This window comes from Anas acuta, chromosome 1 (genome assembly GCF_963932015.1).
Source record: "Anas acuta chromosome 1, bAnaAcu1.1, whole genome shotgun sequence".
NCBI classification, from domain to species: Eukaryota; Metazoa; Chordata; class Aves; order Anseriformes; family Anatidae; genus Anas; species Anas acuta.
In genome coordinates this window covers 6,982,220-7,006,544 of record NC_088979.1, presented here as the reverse complement: position 1 = coordinate 7,006,544, position 24,325 = coordinate 6,982,220, and the positions used below count along the sequence as shown (strand labels likewise).

At 36.2% G+C, this 24,325-nt stretch overlaps 1 protein-coding gene across 32 annotated transcripts in view; it reads left to right on the top strand.

Moving 5' to 3' along the window:
• The window catches only part of DLG2 (discs large MAGUK scaffold protein 2), a 1,027,768-nt gene that overhangs the window by 813,297 nt on the left and 190,146 nt on the right, over window positions 1-24,325 (top strand). For all 32 annotated transcript variants that reach the window (XR_011090260.1, XR_011090255.1, XM_068660895.1 and 29 more), the window contains one exon: window positions 2,760-2,862. Coding sequence is in view for 30 of the 32 variants with exons in the window: in XM_068660895.1 (XP_068516996.1) it covers window positions 2,760-2,862 (103 nt within the window). In the remaining 2 variants the exon portion in view is untranslated. The remainder of the gene's footprint in view (window positions 1-2,759; window positions 2,863-24,325) is intronic.

Sequence of the window (24,325 nt, the reverse complement as noted above, 5' to 3'; positions counted from 1 at the left end):
TTTAATGCTTGATGTTCTGTTAATACAACTTTTATAGATCACAATGGTGTTTTCATATTTTGATTAAGAGAGGCTTGTGTTCTGAAGTCTACTGTCTTCAAGTTTAAGCCTAAATAAACTGATTTCTAATTTCTATTTTTCACCTTGTAAAACTGACCAGGTGACATCATTCATATGCTTCTCCCCAGCTCAAGCACTTGGGAATTCAGGAATGTTTCTTTAAGTTTTTCTTAATTCTATTTTCTTCATCCTATTGCTTCTTTCTCAGGAGTCTCTCAAGGACTCCAGATACTGAGGGAAACAAAACAAACCAAAACAACCAAACCAAACCAAAACAAAACAAAAAAAAAGGAGATAAAGGCCAAGCTTTGAAGGAAAGGTGACTTGGTTTCAAAATTGTCTTCTACAGAAACACTGAATCCAGGCTGAGTTTCCTTTATGGCCTGGTATAGGCACTGTGCTGCCTAAATGACAGAATTCTCTTCAGGCCTCCAGAGACACTAAAGCTGTGACTAAAGCCCTATGTTAATGAATAGTGCTGGTAGGCCTTTGCCCAGTATTAAGGATCATAGTATCACCACAGAGTAAATGTAGGGCACAAAACCCTTTGCTTCCACAGCAGTAGTCTACATCACTTCTCCTTTTGAGAAGTTTGTATTCTCCACTGCGGTTTTAAACTAAGTCCTAATTGACACTATATTCACCTTTAGTTATTATCACTATCATGTATTACAATATATTAGATTTTGTGATACTAAGAACTCTATTTATTTATTTATTTATCTATTTATTTATTTTAGAATGCACTTAACTATTGACATTTATGATACTATATTCCTAGACTAAATGTCAGCAAGTTTTTTGCAGGTGTCTTATGTTAGTCTTGCCTTCCACCGAACTTGAGGTTCACATATAGAACTGTGATATAAGTATTTGAACCTTTGGCTCATTTTATTTATTTATTTATTTATTTATGGAAGCTTCCACAAGGCATTTCTGCAGCTGCTGCTTTCAAACCAGAAGATAGGACAACTGAGAACAGTTAGACAAATGTGTTAGACAAATTAGGAAGTCTTTAATCTTACATTTGCTCAGAATTTCTTTTCAGGTCCATTAGTCCATTACTTTTAAGTAAAGATTTTCACTTCCCTGTACACAATCTAGATACAAATTATAAAAACAATATGAATTTTGCATACTTCAGATGAGAAAAATGTAGAAAATAACAGATTGTATATATCAGCATATAGTGCTTTCAAATATATAAGCCAAACACACTAATATATGGCAATACCAGAATACTGAGTAACTGACACAGCTTCAGATTGTCTATATGAATGTTAACAACATAGAGACCTATGCATACCTATTCTCCCAAAGTAGTTCTGGCACAGGTATTTGCTTTGAATGTTTATTTAGGTATGGTGGTCTTCCAGCCTACACTTCTACTACCAGGTCTCTACCTTGCAATAAGTACTTTGGTGCTCCTTAAAATATCTCATCCCTGTATATACACTCTCATCCTCTATCCTGTCTACTGAGATCCCTCTGGTACTCTGCTGCCTCAAATGCCCTTCCTGTGCTGCCCTAAAGGGTCTGAGATACCTGCGTGGATGAAGCAAGCATTAACAGCATGGTGGTGGCATTCATACCCTCCACTGAGGAATGCACATATGGACAAAGTAACTCAAAAATTCAGTTATTTTTCTATGAGATAACTTAAAATTCCTATGAACTGCAGTTGAGAGATTGCAACAAATCATGTTTCTCTAAAATTCTACATCTTCTATAGATTTGAATGTTATTGGAATACAGACAGTTAAAATTCAAATCAATTTTTATTTTTTTTATAAATGAGGAGAGGTCATTAGGTCATTTTTGTGAATATAATAGGGAGAAATATTAAACAATCATTGAAAGGAGGGGAGGAAAATAGTAACTGCTTACGAATTTTTTTTTTCTTTCATTGTTGTAAAGGAAAAAGAGTGGAGAAATATATTTGCAGACAGGTCTAACTAGCAAATTGTTGTGTCTTATGGAATCACATTTTCAGAAATACAAAACCTCAGCTAGACAGTTATGTTTGTGTATGCCATTAATGGTTCTGCAGCACAGTGCAGTTTTCTGAATCAGAAACTATGGGATCTCCTGGGTTTTGGGTTATTGCTATCAAAAATTAGCTGCATCTGTTCTCAACTCTTTACTGCCATGTGCAAGATAGGGGGATATTTCTAGGCAACGGGAGAAGGAGTGTGTGAAAAGAGAATGGTAGATGGAGTTTCTGTTCTGGCAGTCCTCCAACCAGTGTTTTTTTTGTTATAGATACTCCATATATCTCCACGTTCGCCTGAAGGTACAGACTGGGCTTGCTAGGTCTGGTAGTTTCCTTGCCTGCAGTATTCTGCAGTGACCTTTCAGCACAGCAGAAAATGTAACCTTTAAATCTTATATTTTAGAAGAAATTGATTGATGAAGAGACCACCAAAAATAAACTAAGTAGAGCAGGAAACTCCCAAAAGTAGAGGCCAGATAACAGGGATGGAGAAGCATTAAAAACAAACAAAAAGTTTGCAGTGTAAGTGCAGATCCTCATGGGTAGTCTTAGGTAACATCCTCTCGGCCTTTCTGAGTTTGTACATTCACTTCTGTATCTGGACAACATCCATCAGATATTTAAACAAACAAACAAACAAAAAACCTCTATCTTTCTGTCTAATGTTAAACTACTCAGACTGTTATTGTTTGCATTCCCTCTGCAGGTGAATGGTATTGATCTTCGAGGTGCTACCCACGAACAGGCTGCAGCGGCACTAAAAGGAGCAGGGCAGACGGTAACAATCATAGCACAATACCAGCCAGAGGGTAAGCAAAATAATAAACTTAAAGACATATGGTAAAAGATAAGTGCTTTAAAGCCATGCACTTAAAAGGATGAGGCTGGTGTAGACAGTGCTTTTCCATATCATCAGAGTTATCTGGAATGAAAATTCAAATGTTAGTTCTATTCCTAGGAAGTGACTGTGTTTTTGTCACAGACTTTGCTTTTAGAAGTATTTTATACAACTATAAGAACTATCTTTAAATGTGTGTACAATAAGACAGTAATGAATGTTTACTTGATCAGTTTATTTTTGTTACTGCTTATTCTATGTTCTTTTCTATATTCTTCCGGAGATCGATCGTGCAAAAGATAAGAATGAACAGAAATGCTAGGAAGATCTGAAGCTGCTTCAGACAGCCAGATCAGAATTAAGCAAAGATAAGCTCTCCAGCCAAATGCAGAGACTCCCTCTACTACTGTTGCATGACTGTGTCCTTCTACATAGTGGGCAATTAGCCCCAGATGACAAGTATTTACAAGAGAAAATTGTAGCTTTGTAAATAAAAGCATCAACAGGAAATTCAGCAGGAAATAAGACATTCAGGGTACGATTTAGCCTATCCAGGGGTATTACTTTCTAATAGGAGCTAAAGACAGTTTTTCTCCACAGTAGTTGTCATTGTGAAACATTCTCCATGAGAGTTCTGCACATGCAGGTGTCAGTGAAGACTTGCTGGCACCATTTTATCAGTTTTCAGTAAAATAATTCTAACTAAATTCGTAAGTCCCACTATGACCTGTGAACCCTAGTTGTTGATCCTGTATCGTTGTGCCCTGCCTAGACCACATGAAAGTCTCAGAAAACACTTGGAGAAAACACACTTAGAAACACTGCATTTCTAAAAACAGATTCACTAGTCACTTTTTTCAGAGATGCTGGGGAGATGAATTAGTACCTGCAGAGTTTATGCAGCATGATACTTTTTTGTTTTTCTGAGTCCTGATGATAGCACACAAAATGAAAAACATCTTTTATTTATCAAACTTAGAATTGTGCTTCAGATCTGGTATGATGCATCCATTTATCAGCTTATCTGTACTTGAGTCACCAAGCAGAATAAATTAGGCTGTACTAAGAAATGTGTAGATGAGAGCAAATGAAATTGCGAGTGCCTATCTTTAGCTAAATAAATGGAACATATTAATACAAAATATGTTAGCAATAATCAGAGTTATTTCAGAGAAAAAGTATTGAAAAGGAATTCCATGACAGATAGCTATCCACACTGGATTCTAAATAAAGCCATGCCTGTTTGTTGCGGCAGTTTTGTTTGCTGTCTAGTGATTTTATATTGCAATTATCACCATGGTGTCTGACTACTTGTAGCAATCACTGGCATTTCAGATTTGTTTTATGCCATTGTTAACTCACAAAACATGCACTGTTTGACAGATTTTTCCTATTGCATTTGAACTTTTAGTCGATGCACTGTTCCCCTACATTCTATCAGCTCTGTCCTATGTCAAATTCAGTTTTGGTGAGCATGCAATTCAAATGTTGCTGATAAAATCCTTCAAGTATTATATTACATGTTTATTCCATTTTTTCTTATATTGCTGCTCCATTCTCCCAAAACCCTGTTGAGGGCAGACTAATCCCAACTGCATGACTTTGCGAAGCATAGCCAGTTTTCTGTTTCATCCAAATCATTCAAGACACTCTGAAAAGAGTGGAGCTGGTGAAGAACAGAGCCTGAAAGTTAGCCTTTTTGTAGGAAATGATCTATTTTTTTCAGGTAGTGAGAACACTCGGTAATCATCCAGCATGTTGTATCTTGCTGCTAAATTATTTCATTTTAACCTAAGATGCAGGTTAACAGAAACTGTGTAGACAAAGTTCATGTGAAATGAAGTTTCTCTTTCTTAAATAAATCCCTAACAGCAAAGGAAGATGAAACATGCTTTAAAGCATTGTTTAAGTAGCCTTCACAGAAAATTACTTAGGGATTTACAGATCATTCATAAAGACAAACATTCTATGTCAGTATAAATATATGTTTTATTTTAAAGATCCTGCACAACTCTTTTTCTTCTTTATATGAAATTTACACCCGATCTCTCATTTACCATATCTTATCTTGAAGCATAAGAATGAAACATAATCTTAGAATACAGTCTTAAAACTGTAGAGCTGTGCTTCCTTCAGGGGCTCTGCATTTGGAAATGCTTCCCAAAAAGTGCCTAAGCAGAATAGACTTGTAGCTTGATTTTTCCATGTTCATACTGAAAGTGAATTGTTGTTACTACAGCCTCAGTTGGTTTGGAATAGACATGGCAAATATTAACCAAAATATACCATTTTTATCTCTTATAGCTTATTTAGCCTTTAGAGCTTGTTTCAAACAAAAATATTCAGTGAACATTTATTGATATTGCATGTGTTAAGTGATTATAATTTAAGTACCAGTCAATACTATAAGCCAGCTGACGATTAGCAATTAAAGTTGTTAGTAAGGAAAGCTTACTTTCCAATAATATAGTTTTTACGCAGTAAAGCAAAGCTTATTTGTGTTGGCAATAATGCCTCCAAAATTACATCATCAAGTTTGTCATGCAAAGAAGATGAGGTGAATACTATAGAAACAGCTTTCAAATTTTAAATTTCACTTTCCTTGTTTCAAACAGTCAAAAGTTTATGTAAGCTTATAACACCCCTCACATGTATATATATATATATATACATGTATATGTACATAGACTTGGAAGCAAATCTTATGAGAATGGCAACTCCTGCAAAAAATCCAGTGCTTGCCATCAACTTGAATAGTTTTTCCTCTTGATAATATGGCATTTTGGTTTGTCATCCTGTCTGGAATAAACAAATGCAAAGACTAGCACAGTCAAAATATAACAGCATCACAGAATTTTTTGAATGCTGTCAGACTTGTGGTTGGTGATGGCACTTATCTGAACCATGCAGAACTCAGATGAAAATGGTCCTGGAAGTAGGAGAAAATTCTGTAAAAGAGTATGGATTCAGTGAACAAAGGGATAATGGAAGATACAAGCAGTGGTTTGCATGACAAGGAGAAGAATGGGAGTACAAGGCATATTATAAGGAACCAAGAACTTCTCATTCAGCTCTTCTGCTCTTTAATTCCTGTCTTCTGCATGTACACTCACTGTTTGTGTTTCCCTCATATCTCTGAGAAGTAAAAGAATAGAAAGAAGAGGAATGAAAGTCCAAACAAATGCAAATTACATGAAATGATTTTTGGCAATTTTATCAGAAGCAAGAGAAAAACAAATCACAGAGATTAAAAAGCAGACCTCAACACTGAGAGTATGTTCATAGATGTAGGAACAATGCCCATCATTATTTTTTTTCTTTGTTAGTTTGAGTAATTCCTTACTTTTATTTTAAAAATTGAAAATACCTGTGTACTGTATCTCATGTACATGTATATAGTGTAAATGAAGGTCCAGTAATGTTGAGCATTCTTACCTCTGGTCATCCTTGTGAGTGTTGAGGTGTGTATTTAAAGTACACAAGCGATCCTGCAGGCTTCAAAAAGATGACTTCTGTGTATTGATGTATTGCTCACATCTTCTGCACAATATTGAATTGAAATTAAGGAGAATTTAAGGACCAAAAGCTACTTAGAATAAAATTAGAAGGGGAACCAATCCCTCATAATTAGTTTTGCTCTCCAATTTTTAATATTCTTAGAAGCAATTTAACTCTACTCCCAGTCTAGCAACTCTCACATTTCTTTTAAAGGATCATACAAATATGAAGCTAGTGAGTATACCCTTTCCTTCTGCAAAATAATAGCCTGACTTATCATCATAGGGTGGATCACTGTGCTCTTGTTAAACAAATATTTGTGTATTAGAATGGGAAAATATAACACATAGGCAAACGTTTTATACATTTCCATGTTTTTATGTAGGACATTTTGTTTTTAATGGCAACAGTGTTAAATAACAGCCCAATATAGAAGTAATTAAGGAAAAAAAAAAGAAAAAAGAAAAAAAACAAACACATTTTGTCAGTGAAACTAAAATAGTAGAAATGGATTTATAAATGAATTTAAGTTAAAATAGAGACAATTTGTCCTATAAGACACAGTTTGGGAGTTGGGGAGACAGAATACTGGACTCCTAATGAAAATGCTAAAAAGCTTTATTGCAAATCTCAATCTCAAATGTTCAAGTTCCTTCCCATTACAGCACTGTAAAAGGGATAGAGTTTAGTCCTAAAATTTTTGCCAAACATTCAGTGTCAGTGGTCTACAAGCTGTGTTGTGCTGCATTGCAGTCTCTCTGCAGTTTTTCCTTCACAGCACTCCCTAGAAAACTGTTAAACCAGTCACAAGTTCCAGGTGCTTTCAATCTTTCAACCAAGCCAATTAACTTGCTTTATTAACAGCTGGCATATAGGGAAAACATTCATTGATTACCTTTTGATTAGACCAGCTCATAATGAAGAGGTTAAAAAGTTGTTACAAGTGAGAGAATTTCTGCTTTATCACCTTTGGAGCAAGCTGGTAGCTGCTTGCTTGATGTCACTGTGCTCAGCCTGCTGTGCAGTGACTAACTTTTAGGTTAGAAAAAGAGTATCAAATGGAGATACTGGGATACACAGCATCTGTCTTTGAAGGCACTAGCTGTGGAAATTATTGGAGAGCTGCACTTACAACTTATAAGCATCTCATGGCAGAAAAGATAATAAATTCACTTTTCAGTTCTTTTGTTCCTGAACCTGGGAGGCTTGAACAGTGCCTTGTAACAGACCTAACTTTAATAAGCAGCATCAGCTTTTACAAAAGCATGCTCCTTGTTTTATGCATTCCTCAGACCTACCGGTGAACAAAACCTGCTCTTAAAATGCGGGAGTACAAATCCAGGAGTCATTCTTACAGGTCTTTCTTCCTGAGCAGTCATGGATGTTTTTTAAACCTTACCTCCATTTCATTCCCTGCTCCTGCCTTGAAAATATAAATGTTTATCACCTGTTTTGGTACAATGGACACAAATATTCCTGATTCAGGTGTTTAGGCTTTTCAGATGCTTCAGAAATAAGTTAGATACAAAATATATGGGAAGAATAATTAACTGTATTTATTTGTTTTTTTATAGATCTCTTCTGTACCTTGAAATGTGAATGCTCATGTTAAAGGCCCCTTTTCTCAGCTGTTGAAAACTGATATAGCTTAACTACTTTGATAGTTGCATTACAGCAGTTGGCCTTCATCTGGAAGTCCCTGTATCTAATTGCCAAAGAATGCAAGACACTAAGGTTATATTTCATGCACATATATTAGAGTATATAACCTAATCTAGGTATGACCATGCTGGATCTGGCCAAAGGTCCATTTGCTGAGGATCCTGTTTCAAACAGTAGCCAACAGCTCAGGGAATGAGGAAAGCGCAGGACAAGCATGTAGTAATACTTCCACTGAATGTTGTCCTACTGACCAAAGGGGCTTGAAAAGTCTTTTCCTTCTCTTCAGCTGGAACACGTCACCACTGTAAAGATTAATAAAAAACAAGAAATGAGAAGTGTGTTTTCTTGGTTGTCTTCCTGAAGCTCATTAAGTAAATTTCATTGAGAAACTTGTCTATTTCTTAAGAGAATATAGAAGGAAGTAATAACGCAAATGAGAAAGCTGGACTTTATGGTAGAGTATACAGAATATATTACAAAATTCCTTATCTTAGAGTTGTTTTTACCTCTCATTCAGGTAGCAATATAAAGGGCTGCTTCCCCCTGCACACTTCTTTTTATAGTGAAGTCTCCAACTTCACTGGTTTCCTTATTAACTGATATGGGGGGGTTGTGTAGTTTTGTTTTATTTTTAAACCAATTTACAGAACAATAGACTCTTTTCTCCAACTGATTAAATGTCAGGCCTCTGCCTCCTGTGATTCTACATGAAGTGCCCACTGAAGAGAGACTAGCCAGCCTTCAGGTGACAAACTGAAAAACTATTTCTCCTAATAATTTTAGCATGTAGTGCTTTAAGAGAAGTGCAGCAGTTCAGTAAGCAAGAAATTGCTTCTTTGTTGCAGAGATTTCTGTATAAGTTAAGGTGTTCTGCAGTATTACATGACAAAAACCCACAACTTCATGTATTATATCAAAATCTAACAAATGGTATTTGAATGCTTAAAAACTAAAACTTTGGCACTTAAACTAATCCTTGAGTGCTCCAGGTTATGTCAGCAGTTAATGTGCGTGGTTAGATGCTGTGATTGACATTTGCTGTTCTTCTTTCTTTTGATCTTGTAAATAAAGCTTTGATACCCTCAGGACAAATGCAGCAGTTGCTGAGATAGTCCCATGTTTGTCTGTCAGTATAGGATTATACCCTAGGTATAGATTTTGCCTCTAATTACTGTATACGACTGAGAATATACTACTTTTATTTTTTACAGTGTTGGACCAAAGTTGTCAACCTCAGAATTTTATTGCAAACTTTATGCTATCTTTACCTGATGTGGAGGAAAAAGAAAAAATATTCATGCAAAAAAAAAAAAGGGAGGGGAAACCCCAAATCCATTTTTAAAATGAAAAGGACAATTAAAAATCTTTTTCACTTGTAATGATAGCATTTCCTTTCTATTTATCTGAGCAATCCTTACCATGACTTCTGCTCTCCTGCAGCTCAGCTCTAGTCCCTGTGTGACTCTGCCTGTATCTACAGGCACTGCCCCCATGCAGTAAGCACCATATTGCCGGGGCTCTTCGGGTGCTCTTTTAAGGCTAAATCTTTGTAGGAAGCTACAAAAAAAGTACAAAGACACAAAAAAAGTTTATATTTTAGTTCCTCTGTTAAGTTAAAATATCATGTTCCCAGCACAGTTATGTAGTGTACCTTGTCCAACACTGAATGTCAAGTTCTCAAAAAAGTACTTTTTTTTTTTTTTTTCGCTTTGACTGAAATAACCAATACTTACTATGCATGAAAAAAGTTATGGCTTTCTTTTATTTTCTCAATGTTTATGTGCAGATTCATTAACACTGTGTGTTAGTTAAAGCTTAAAGCTTTTATGATGTTCATGCTATGATTTAGGGTTTGTGGGTAATGTAGCCATCACAGTGTGTTGTACTGCAGTTTCTGCTTCCTTATAGACTCCTGAGCTTGCTCGATGCTCATTTTCATAACTCTTTCAGTTTAAGTACTCTTTTCATAATTCAGATGTATTTAGATCATTTCTGTCAACAGGCTTTATGTTTCCTTAAATAGTATATTCTTCTGTAAGGTTGTCTGTGTCAGCTATAGGAAATTGTGCATGGAAAATGTGATTTCCTTTTAAAACCTGTCTTCTCTTGTTTTCATTGTAAATGTGATAGCTTGAAGTCATGGTGGTGCTTTTTTTTTTTTTTCTACACTTCCTTTTGAGCTTCAGTTAGTGCAGACTGTGCTTAGTTTTTCATTGTTTGTATGTAGTTCTTTATGCTTAATTCTATTTATATATACAGAAAAAATAGTGTATCTGTTAAAACTTCATACTAGAGGATGTAAATTACTTTTCCTTGTCATTTTATTAATTAAGTTCAGTAAGTTCCTGTTCTCACTATTTTATAAAGGTACTCACATAGTAAAAAGTTGGTCTTACTGGGAATACAAATGAAGAATCATACCAGCAACAGCTGTTATGTTTGCAGCTGCTAATTTTACTGTTACGTGTGGGATCAAGTTTCTTCCTACTTTTCTTCCCTATTTTAAATTCACTAAGCTGATAACTTTTTCCCCTTATTTTTGACCTAATGTGACAGCTTTTCTGGAAAACATGAACTTGCAGCAACGGATAGGAGATGTGTGGATTGTATACTGGCCTTTTAATCATTCCCTGGCAGTAACAGAAATATCAATTTTACAACTGCAGTGATAGTATAGAAACCATTTATCTTTTAAATTAATACGCTAATTTTGTATTTTTAACGATAGACTGGAACATTCCTGACTGCATGCTTGAGTCTCCCTGTAGGGAAGGTGTGGGGAGCCACAACAGAGAGCATGCAGCTGGCTTAGTGAGGGGAGCCCAAGGAAGATTTGCTTTAGAACCAGATGGAGGGAAAAAAAAAAATGAAATTATGGGCTCAGAGCCCATTGCATTGTTTTTCTTCTCTCACTTCCTTTCTTTTTCAATTCTTAATAGTGTTTTTTGTTTAGAAAACAAATGTATTCTATCCAAAAGAGGTATGTTTCATTGCAAATGTATTGTTTTGATGTTTTGTTTTTTAGTTACTTTCAGTGTCACTTGTATTTCTCCTTTAGTTACAATTAGTTTGCCTGTCCTATTTCATAGCTACTGCTTTTCCAGGTCTTTATAAGGTCGTTATAATAACTTGCACAACTTCATGTTTAGAGGTTGCTAGGGTAACTTGAAGCTAGTCCTGGGTGATTGGGCTATAAAGTCGTAAAATCACAGAATGGTTTGGGTTGGAAGGGACTTGAACACCCATCTAGTTCCAAACCCTTGCCATAGGCAGGGTCACCTCCCACTAGGCTAGGTTGCCCAAAACCCCATCCAGCCTAGCCATGAGCACTGCCAAGGATGGGGTACCAACGGGTTCTCTGAGCAACTTGTACAACCAGAGCCTCGCCACCTTATAGTAAAGAATTTCCTTCTTACATCTAATCTAAGCCTCCCCTCTCTTCGTTTAAATCTATTACTCCTTGTCCTATCACATGTAAAGATACAAAAGACTCTGCAATAGATTTTTTTTTTATATAAAGGGTTTAACATGTTTCATTTTAATACAGTTCAGGATTTCACTTCCAACAACTGGTGTTCTCTGCCTTCAGGTGAATTACTTCACGTAGAAACAAAACTGAAAATACGGAACAGTCTATAAATCGGATGAGACTTCGCACTATTAATTGATGCTCATGTGTTTAAGCTAAGACTCAAATAAAGGCCTCTGTACAATCATTGTATCAGCTTATGTCCCCACATAATATGAATTTTAAGAACTTAAGCTTTCTCTGCAGTAATCCATGTAAAAGTGCTTAGCAAACAACATACTTTGGTTTGAAATTAAATGAGCATATTCTTCTGTGGGTTTCTGGAGAACTGCTCTTGAATATCTTCTAAAGAAAAGAAAAAAAAGTATATATGGCTTTCAAACCTCCCCTCTAAGTTCAGGGTGTGTTTGCTCTTGTGTTTAGTAAAGAGACAAATTGAAGAGAGAATCTCTGGTGTCATTTTCCCTGCTTGCAAAACCTCAGAAAGGGCAAAAGAGCAACTATAGGAGAGAATTGAGCTCTGTGGTATTAAAGGATGAAGGTTTCCCAAAGCATCTAGGGATTGCAGCCTGTTTGTGGAGGTCTCTTATGCTGATAAAAGCCAGTAAGTCTGACAGAAAGTGAAAGTTGTTACGGTAGCATTGCTAAATATCACAGGAGGTGACAGAATCTCTCTCTCCAAGGAGGAGACTCCACAGCTGCTCTGGCCAACCTGTGCCAGTGCTCCATCACCTGCATAATTCTTATTTTAGAAATGACACACTGAGTTCCTGACACACTCAGGATCTCTTCTTTTAATGATATTGTGCAGCTATGCAAATACAAATTTAAGTTTTTGTTTGTTTGTTTCAATTAAATGGGGCCTTTGGCTAAGCTTGTTCCCTGAGGTCTGTCCATAACCAGTGAAGAGACATACACCTCAACTGTGCCTTTGTTTTACTCACTAAACAACATGATCTCAGGGATCATTTTTGAGGCAAATTGTTTTGATGGAGAGAGAAAAGGTGCAAAGTATCATCAACAAAACTGGTATTCTGGTATAAAATGAAAATTAAAGAGTTTCAATACAAGCAAGGAGACAAAGACAATCTATTTACTTGCATTTTGACATGTAGGTAAATCAGTTGATTTTTACTTGCAACATATGGGTGAGAATGATGGCAGAGTGTGAGAAGAAAAGAAATAAAGTATAAACTAGAGAGGGAGAAAGATGTAAATGGAAGAACTCTCAGCTGTTTCTGAGCACTGCCCTGGCATGCACAGCTTTTTAAATTGTTTCACTTACAACAGCAAATGGTTGCCCTGCTCTGTGTGCCTTCCAGGCTCTATTTACTGAGAGGGGCAACATAAGAGAGATTCAATGAAAGTATAAATAATGATGGGGGGTATATTTAATGGATGTGTAATTTTTATGAAGCACAGAAATGCCAGTGAGTAACATGCTATGCACTCGCATAAGTACACACATGCACACACAGCCATTGGAAACTGGAATTTGGGGAGTCTCCAGAGTCATATTTTAAGAGCTGCATGGGATGCCTTCAATAGATTCCTTCACAGCTGTAATATGCCACACATTCCTAGATTTTGTGTGTGAAGGATAAGAAGCTATACAGTATTGGATCATACACTTGCTTAGCTGTGCTTGATATAAAACTGATTTTCAGCAAGTCAGTTCATTGTCTCTGGAAATCTTTACTACCTGAGATACCTGCACAATAAATTCCCCTTTTCCTATGACCTTGATCTATATCATTCTGTCTTACACCATTTTTTTTTTTTTGATGACTAACCTGGCAGTTGACAAGAGAGATAATCAGATTTATATTTCTTTTGTCAGTCTCAGTGCTTTATTAACTGGGGAATCATTGAAAAAAGCTATGTCATGTCAGCCTCAAAACAAACAAAAAACCTTCTGCTTAATATTTATTTTGATTATGAAAACCTTGTGCATGATAGATCAATGCACTGATGATAGATCAATGCACTGAAGATGCATAGTATCTTTGATTTTAGTCTCTCTCACATCTTTGGATTAACATACAGTGGTTAAGTTGGATACTTAAGTAAAAGCTGAATTAAACCAATATTTAATCAATAAAATTTAAATTGGTTTAGTTTTATATATAGATATATATTAACCCTAGTTCAGTATGAATAAGCCTTTAAAGATAGAATGTAATTTATCTACAAAGTAAAAAAAAAAAAAAATCTGTGTCTTTTAACCTGAGAATCCATTTTCTTTTAGAATCTTTAGTATCTATAAGTACATAAGTACTTTTTTTTTTTTTTCCTCTCCTGTCTTCACAGTGGAAGATGGTTTCAAAGATATTAAAGTTAATACTTTCTAGGCCAGGTGCTCAAAGTTAAGGTCCAAAATAGAAATATATTCATCTGCTGCACTGCTGAGTGATCACTTCTAGAAATTCAGATTAATCATATTTTGTTGCTTAAATTTGGACTTCGAAATCTGGCATTAGTCACCTGTTCTGGAAGTTTTGTTATTGGACGCTCTGAAGTACTGTTTGGTGACTTCTAGCTCCTGTTGGAGTTTGCAAGGAAAACATGTGTTTAACCCCAGTAATAATTATCAGTTTTAGTAGTTTCAACATATTGCATGTTTGTTTTAGAATGGTTTACACAGAACAGCTCAGAATTACATAGAAAAATCAGACTTTACAACATTCAAACAACATTTTTAAATGTTGAGTTTAATTGATGGTTGGTGCTGCTTGGTGCTTAAAATTTTTTCATTATCTTGGGGAGAATCAGCACAGGCTTTTTGTTGTTTTTGCTTTTCAGTAAATCCTGATCATTATGTTTGTCTAAATCTGGCCCTGAACATTGACGTTGTCAAACTCATCAGCTGCTGTAGCAAATGTTGCCACTCAGCACTCAGGATATCCTTACGTGGTGCTAAACTATGTATGTGGGGCAGGGCTTGCCTTGTGGATGGTGGGATCCATCCCCAACCAAACTCCATAAACCTTGATAAAATCTTTGTCACTCTGTTAAGGGTGAAACGCAACACGTTTCCATGTGTATCTATATAGTGCTTAGGCACATATAGATACACATGGAAAATTCAGAATCCTTCTGAATTTGCAGTGGCACACCTGAGTCTTCCTTCTTTCTTGTACCAAGATGGGAGAGATCATGTGGGAGTATGCAGAGGAGATGACTGAGAGTAATTTTCTTTGTTTGCTTTTGCAAAAGTTTTTGCATAAACATAAAAACTCTATGAATATATACTGAAAAGTATCCCTTTTGTTAGCTATCCCCTAAATTATGGAGACATGCATGTGGTAATAGGGACCAAGCGTGAAAGGGTGTACAGGGTAGCAAGTTATAAGAACTTGGCACACTAACCTTTCTGTGATTTCTGTGATGTCATTTGTGAAGTGACAATTTGTTGTATAGCTAGGCACTTCAGTTGTGGCTATAAGCCTTTCTTTCTTTTTTTTTTTTTTTTTTTTTTTTTTTCCTGTGGTGGCTTTCAATGTTTTACTTATTTATTTATTTATTAATCTATTTAGTTTTAAAACCTCCACTATGTTACATGTGCACGTGTTTGTGTGTGCAAAATTTTGTGTGAAGAACCCCACCACCTGTATCAGAGGCTGTTCAAATGGTTTTAATTATCTAAGCTAGATTTGAATAAGAGTGATTTGCCTTTATGGCTTGGAGGGTAAAATATAGACAGTCTAGCTTGTGTCCCAAGAATAGTGTAACTGCATTACTTTTTTCTGGGAATAATATGCTCTGCATGTGTGCTAGATGCTATGAAATTAGCACCTATCTTAGAAATCCAGCTCCTGTATAGTGGAAAACAACTCAGTGTAAAGTATCTTCTTGGGATGCTAGTAATATTTATAGTGAGTTCGGTGGAGTTCTGACAGTCAGTGGGTACTGACTCTTTGGTTGACTTTGCATGGCTCTCCTCTGATTATTTTGTTAACCAATGCAGCCATCCTTAAGGATCAGAAAAGTGTATTATGGGTTAGCCAATAGTTGTGTTTTGAAAGTGTAGAGTGCAATGCAAGTGCCAATTATTATACAGGAACTGTATGGAGTTTCACTGTAAGCTGTCACCCTGCACTGGAATAAAGAGTTTGTAAATTAATTTAATTACTCACAAGCTACATTCATTTAGCATTGTCGTATAACAACCTAAATAAAGAGGAAGTATTTTTATCGTGATGGAGATAACTGCTGCAAAGAAAAATGTTGAGGATTGTGAGGACACCAATTGCTTTATTCTGTCTTGTCCCCATAACTATTCTGTTGCAACCAAAAATTATAAAATTGCATCAAATACGTAATAACTGTATGAAATGACTTCACAGTACTAAGAATGAAGCAAAGTGACTGCATCGTCAGTTCTCGGCTAGAGGGCTGGATAGAGGAAGGCCTGGCTGGAGACTGGGTTTTACCTACAAAGCTGTTTCCTAAGCAGTAAGAAATGAGTGAACAATTAACAGTTTTCTGTTAAAATCAGTTCTTAATGGGAATTTATGGAGTTTTACTAAATGGACTTTCACACAAATCCAGTTGGCTTCTATGGAAATCTTCATCATGAAACTTCTCACTTCAAAATTCTAGGAATTTAGAAAAAGCCCAAAGAGTTCCATTCAAAAGTGTTTCTGTGCTATCTTTTGGTACAGTTTGCGTACCTCATCTTCACACTTTCTCTTCCTGGGATTGTGACCACTTCTCCCAGGATCTCCTGTAGACAGGAGCTTACAAGGTGCCTCATTTCCTTGCCCTGAGTACAATTGTAGAAGCACAACAGGACTATGTTCCAAATGAGAATATTTGGGGTTGAGGTCTGAAATTAAACATCTTAGGAAGAGTAAGAGAGACACCAGTTCTGGTAAACTACCTATTTTGAAAAAGGGGTGGAGATTACTGCTGTCATGAAACAAGTTGAATTTATGCTCTTTAATTTACAATTTCCTTTTCTGATGTGCTCCTCTTGGAGATTTTTCTGTGGTAAAAAAAGTCCATACGTGTTTAGAGAGGCATGTGAAAACTTGAGGCTGCTGAAAAGGTAAACAATATCACAGGTATTAGGCTTTACCATAAGGCGAAAAAATAAAATAATAATTTATAGATATACATATATCATTTGTTTATGTTTATATACTCTCTTCCATATTACAAAAGATAAAGATAGTGGCTTCCTTGATGTTACTAAGTTGTTGTCAGAGTGGAAATTGCTACTAGCGCCTTTCTGCACTGAATGTCATATGACATTCACTTCACTGGGATGCTGTGTTAAAAGCCCAGATTCAGATGGCTTAAAGCTAATGTGCCTGCCAATGTGCCTACCAATGTGCCAAATGTTGTTTGATAATATCTCTTTGAAGGTGCCAAGACATGCAATAGGAAAGGCTAAACACAGGGAAGCTTTAGGCTGTCCAAATGTGGGCCCAAAGCAGTAACAGAACGGTTGATATTTGTCTTCTGTGTGAATACAGGTCCAGATGTGATACTGTATCGTGTGTAATAAGAATAGATCTTGTGGCAATAGAGTAATAAAGTCTACCAGAAAAGTCAATATTTACCACTAATATAATTGTTCTGGCTCTTATGAGAGAGTTTTAAATGCTGTGAAAAAAATAAGGAAGAGTATTGCATTTTCACTTAGGCAGATTTTCTGTGATAGTCTACCATAAATCCCTGGTCTTCTCCTTAGGAATGCTTTTGCCTTTGAAATCTCTCAATCTCTTTCTGGTTTAGTGACTGATAAATCACACATTTTTCTCAGCTCCTTTTACCACATCCATGGGAGGGTGTACTGTTTCCTTCTAAATCTGGAGAACAATGAGATGAGAAGGGTAGTTGATACTGGAATCTTAACAGTAGACTGAGTCACAAGTGGTAGATAAAGTTGTCTTAGTAAGTTTATAAAAAAAAATAATTAATTGTAATGCAAGTGAAAACAATGACTGCTGATTGCTGTTTATATTTATACTGCATTCTTTCCTTTCTCTTTACGTTGTTTCTAAGTTTGAAAACTCAATCATGTTTAAAATGCTAGCATCAGTATAGTATATAATATGGCAATTACTAAGCAATCTGCTTTCTAACACATTAAGTGATTTATTGCTGCAGTAGACAATGTATTAAAAATCTTGTCTGTGAAATTAAAAATATAATGGCTGGAAAACCTAGTATGAATTCAAAGAAAGCTATAAAACTTCCAAATAATTAATGGGGAGCACCAAGAAAATGGTGGATAATGTCAAAAAAAGGGGGGGAGGGGTAAATATATTTGGAAAGAAAGAAAGATTTAGATTGTTTAATCTTCTGGATTTCGATGCATGCATAGGAAAGAATGCAGCTTTCAATTTTCTGTAGCTATTTCCAGGGAAAATAACAGCATAACCATTTGCAAAGCTAGCTGAAGCTAAACACTTACATGAATGAAAAATTTTACACTGGGCTGTGTAAGCAAGGCGGGCTTAAAGCATAGAAAGAGCAGGCAGCAGGCTAGGGCTGCAGACTGAAAGGGTGGTAAAATAACCCCATCTGCCTGTTTTGCCTGTGCCAGAGCTTTGGAAAGCTGTGTGGGCAGCTGCCTCCAGCTTTACAGGAGGGATCAGGGTGTCCCCCACCTCTTTGGCAGAAGAGGGGTGAGCCTGGCTCTCTGCTCCCTTTCCTCTCCATCCAAGTTCAGCCCCTTCTCTCTGTTCCCCTACTTTTCCTTGAAGAAGTAGCCTGGCCTTTTATTCATGGGGCTGGAGAGATCACTTTTGCCTGCACTGCAAAAGAGTCTTAAACTGGCTTTGCATATATATACAAGACGTTGGTCCCCAGTCTTGCAATATGGTTATCAGAAACAAGAGATCTGTGATTTTTTCTTTTTCTTTCTTTTTTTTTTTTTTTTTCTCTTTTCCAAGCCCAAAGAGGTGCTTTCTCATATTTTCCTTGTTTCCCCACAGATTTTCACTCTCAGTTCATGGTCTGTTGTGGCAATGACAGCAGAAGAGGGCTTCTTGACCTCGAGGTTAAAGCATAAGATTGACAACCAGGCATCGTGGGTTCTTCTTAACTCCACCACTTACATTTGCATTGCTTATCAACTTTTTTTTTTTTCCTTTTTGTTTTTCCTCTAGGTTCTTCTACTGTTATGGTATTGCAGACTGCTTTGATCCTTTATATGGTGTTGTTTGTAAAATGAGGTGTGATGTAGCAAGGGGTAATGGAGCATGATAATAAGAACGTTGTGAAATTCCATGAGAGCACTGTTCAGCACTTCCCATTCACGAAAGCATCCCTGCTTAGTTTACTGGGTCTTGAAGACAGGGAGAGTTTTAGTGAGTAACGTGCAAAAACAGGCTCTTTAACTATGGCTTAAACTTGAGATGCATTTTGTGACTTCAGTGGAAGCTATGCATGTCCAACAATTGTCATATCAGTCCATTTTCATTTGTAAACTGCTTTGAGATGTGCTGAGGAACCAAGCTATTATACAAGCTTTAGTCTGCACTGCCTGAGTGAGCTGATTTTGTGTTCGGGCATAACAAATGGTTGTGAGCACCATGGTTAGTAATGTACTTTGGAACAGGAATCTTGCATTAATTCTAAGAATAATTTATTATTTTAAGGGCTTTGATTAGTTTCTTGCATTCAGTTAATTATGTGCAATTTTCAAAAATCCCTCTATGACTTCAGAAAGATACCATAGCCCTAAGTCTTTTTATTTGATTTGACTTGGGGTCCTAAGTCTCTTAGCTTACTTGATATGGTAGTCCATGTGCTTTCCAGGCAAAAATGAATGAAGTCTAGAAGCATGACTAATGGTTCTATAGTGAGTTGGCTTTTAACGCCAAAAGCTGGGATTTTGCTTGTATATCAAGACTGGAATGTATTATTCAAAGTGACATAACTTACTTTATAAACCATTTTTTGGAAAATTTACAAGTAAACATGCTTACAAAACAGATTTATTAACAGGTCTCTTAACTTATTTAGTACTTGAAGTCAGATTTGTTGAGTGCCTTCTTTAATAGAGGTTGCCATATGATATTTTCATGCGAAGAGTTCCACAAAGAATTTTCGTTTTTAGAAAATGGATGCAATGTTTTCAATAGATCTGATGCCAAAGGCATGCTGCCTTCCTTTTTGCAGTGGCCATCATTTCTGTTTGGAGGCAGCAGTTTTCACATTTCCAACTCTTGAAAAGCCTTGGTTTTCTTTTTGGTATAACCAGATCTGTAAACTTCCTAGTTTTGTAAATCTTGCTTGGGACTAAATATATATCCCTGTAATGTGTTTTACCTTAAATTATTATGTATGTTCAATTGTATCTCTTAATGCAGTTTTGTCTGGGAATACTTATTCAATGGTATTCAAGAAGTCCTCAAATGCCTTTTGTGTAAGAAATTTAGATATTAAATAGTGAGATGAATTTCTAGAGTATTCTTTGTATTTTTACTGGCTGTGGAGATCTGCTTCGTCATGTCTCTGATAAAGGTTGTTGGGGCTTGTGTAGCTCTCATCAACGGGGAAGTGTTTTAATGAATTTAGCATGTCGTAAGCATGTCGTATTTGTTCTGTTATACTTCCTAGAAGGCCCAGTTACAGACTTCAGTAAAGCATTCTTAAAACAGAGTAAAAAGAGTTGGAGTGTATCTTAGAGCTGATAAAAGTACCGAATAGATAAAGACAGCCAAATATCCAAAGGCAGCAGTAAGGTAACATTGGTAACATGACAAGGTAGGAGCCCACCCACATCAGGTTTTCCTGCATGTAACACAGTAAAAAGGTAAGGATTAGAAGAACAGTGAAAACAGTGCACAGGTATTTCCCAATTGATCCTTATAAGTGATAGGAGATCCCTGAAAGAAAGCATGAGGGACCTGTCTGAACATCTCTTGACAGGATATTGTAGGCCAAGCTAAGGCAGGAGAGTCCTTTAGATACCAAGTGAAGTATCCAGAGGACTGTCTGGAGCACAAACTTCAGTTATTATTAATGTTGAGATGCAGGCCCCCCTTGTGGGGGTGTTCATTGAGGTCTGGTGCACTAAGGAGAAGAGTGCGGAGGGGGGAGGCCCAGGCACACCACACGCACATGGCTGCTGCTTTAAATCAGTCACCTGGAGGGATGCGATTGCTTTTGTTGAGGCCTTAGGGTGACAGAGGATTTCAAGGCCTCAAGAATGTCACATGGTGACAAATGTGACGTGCTGAAGTGGGCACGAAAAATATCTCCAACTAAATTTCTTGAAGTAAATGACAGTCTTCCACAATGCCCACAGGAACTGGTACGCTGGAAGTGTTGCGTGACTGAATGTGAGATGCACGCACACACTTAAATCTTTCCCAGTTTTGATCTGCTGTCTCTCAGTCTTCTTTTTACTGTCTTTTTCCTATAAACTCTTTGATGCAATGTCTTTTTTTAATGCTATGAAAACATTGGGTCTTTCAAATCAAAATTGTAAAGGTTTTCATTGCAGCATATAAACATTTTACAGTCGTGGCTCATATTTGAGTTTGGTAATAACAGTGAAGAGAACACATTTAAAATGAGTCAACAAATGCGAACATGAGTTACGTTAACCTGATATAACCCCTTTCCAGTGTCATTGCTAGCATTAGCTGCAACCTTACATCTTGTCCTTGTAGAGAGCTGGTGTACTGATCGCTTCTTTGAGCTGCAGTTTGAAGATAATACTGTGAGATTCTAATGGTGATGTTCTGATTCATTGCTTATCATGTTTTTGGTCACAGGAAGGTATTTTAAAGCATGAATATATTTGCAGCATATTTTGAACAATGAATAATAATAATACATAATGTTCAATAATTGTTTAGGCTTTTAATAAGTGAAATTAAATCTAGCTTTTCATCTTAAATGATCTAAAATTATTGATAACACATTAAATGCATTCACACTTATTCCTCTCCTGCATGTGAATTTTTACTGCACAATAATGAATATTGAGTGAAATTTAAACCTGGTGTTTCTACTCATTGTATTATGGAATTGTAAAGCCTACAGTGTTAGCAATCAACAGGAGACAGATATGAAAAATGCAAAACTGTTACTTCGCATATCTCAAAGTATATATACAAGAGCTCTGTAGAAAAAAAAATGTTTTATCTGTTATTTGTACTATATCTGAATTAATTTGTCCAAATAATTAAAATTCAGCTTTTAACAATAGGATGGTAATGAAAAGCAAATAATAAAAAAAAAAAAAAAAAAAAGATGTGTTAATAAATATAAGAAAAAGAAAAAAAATAGAGATAAAATTTTTTTCATTTAGGGTTTGTTTGGAAATAATGAAGTCAACAATTTTATTCTGATTCTTTCAGGTTTACCAGTAGGCTTATTTTGATTGTGGGTCATTTCTTTTACTATTCAAAAACACAAACATTTACAGTTCGAGCATGTTTCTGATTATACCCTTTATAATTTTCCCTTCAAATTTTAGTCTGACTAGCCAAGACATTTAACTGAGATAAATCGCTGAAGAGATGGACAGAAATTTTCAGTGATTCCAGAGAAAATGATTTAGAAGCTTAGCAAAAGGAAAAAAACTTTCCTACAGGTTGTTTTGACAACTGAAAATGCTGCTGAAAAGATATAATTCAATCTGACACACTGTGAGATTCATCCACTGTGTAAATTCATCCATAATGATGGGCATATGTGTCAACCAAAGTATGTTATTTCTTAAAATTACTCACATTTCTGAACAAGTTTCTCCAAAACAGTCAGATTTGGTTGTTATGATTTAATTAACTTCATTGCATTGGTTAATGCAAAAAGGCTGCCCTGCTGTACATTCAGTCTTTGGCATATGTCTTGCTCTATACTGCAGGAATAAGCTAAGCAAGAAGAATAAACAACCATTTCTGAGATCTGCATTATAAACAATCCTCTGGGCCTTATGAGAAATCTTTTGTTAAAGAATACAATTTATTGCTTTGTCATTGGACCGTTAGATTTCACAACATTCTGGTATAATCTTTTGACCAGAAGCAATTGGTGTCGTTTTATCTTTTGCACAACTGTGACCAGTATATCATAAGAGATATACTCTATAGGAGAGCTGTGAAGATGGTCAGCCTCTAAAAACCCATCTGTACTTCGTGTCTCTTGAATGGCATCGGGAATATGGCAAACCACATTAAGCTGTAGAGAGGAACTTTAGAGGAATTTGTTAGCTAACTTCAAAACCACTTTTTTTTTTTTTTTTTCCTCTGTTGTAAGGAATTTCTGTGATAGTGAATTGGATCTACAGCCATGGTTTTCTCTTCTCTTTCAAAATTTCCAATAGCTCTATGTGTGTGTATGTAAACATAAGTATGCTACATAGTAAGTATGTGCTTGTGTGTTTTTCTACAACTTATGTGATCAAGGAAAGAGCAAGTTTTTCTGAAATCAGCGTTAATTATGACAAAGTAGGGACAGAGCAAGACAAACAAGTATGTCATTTTGTCAGTTAATGTAATTTGTGTTAAATTAGGATATTTTTTTCTTCTCTTTTCCATGCTCCAGAAAAGAGCCTTTTTTGAGTCAAATTAATCTGTCTCCTAGGGAAGACAGCATAAATGGAGTAGCTTTTGTTAGCTGCAGATCTGTGCTTAATTATGTCAACGGCTGCTTCTAGATCACTACCCAGAACTACATTGCTCCAGCAAAGCTTTCACCCTTTGCCATCCAGAGAGATTTCTTAGAAGGGAGCGGCTGTGAGTCCAAGTCCTGAATGTAAGTGTTTAGGATGTGAGGCCACATGCCAACAAGCTCTCAGGTCCTCGCAGGATCAAGCTCTACATGACTGTGGTTCATGGTGGCAGTTAACCATGTTTGGTTGCTTTAACACCTTCATGGGTTCAGTGCAGTTTTGACAAGCAAACTAATTTCTTGTGGTATTGTAGTAAGACACCACTGTAAATTCAAGGGTGAAGCCTCTAATGAAGAGTCAATTCCTCACACGTTTTAAACAGCAAAATGTTCTCTGTTGCAGTTTTCCAAATATCCAGATAGATTTAAAACTTTTTTTTTTTTTTTGAATTAACACTAATTCTGCATGAGTACAGTCCTAACTGCATCTGTACCAGTAAAAATACACAGCATTACACTAAGTCTTAAACTATCATCACAGTTCTTGATACACTTTTTTGCTTGGGCAAAGTGCTGCCTTTGCAAACAAATGGTGGCTATGGTTTAGGCATTAACCCAAACCACATGCCTTTGCCATTCAACACATTAAGCACAGCCTATTTTAGGCTTATGGATATCCTTCAGTTGGTCTAGAAGCCATGAAATAGACCCTGGCCCAGTATCTAGGGTAGATATAGCCACAGGGTCCTTTCCTACAGACATTGACTTGCATGAGTCATTTAGTGGCAGCAGTTGGACTGTTTAGTTGGGGCTATATGCCTTACTCTGGCTATAATCATTACCTAATAACAGAACAAAAGCATTGTTTATGATTCCAGTTCTGAATTTGAGATTTAAATCAATGTTTATCTCATGGGGGGGGTTGGATTGGGAGGGCAACAACAAAAATGAAAACCAGGCGTGGTCAAAAAACTGCCTTCTATGTTTTTTGGGTTTTGGTTTTTGAATCTTGCATCCATTTATTTTGGTCTCTGTTCTCATTATGTACCCCTCTGTCACTAATTTGTTTTTGCTATTTTCAGGTTTCTATTCAATCACTGACATACTGTTCTTTTAAAACAATTGCTTCTTGGAGTGCCTCACATTTAAGATGCAACCACAA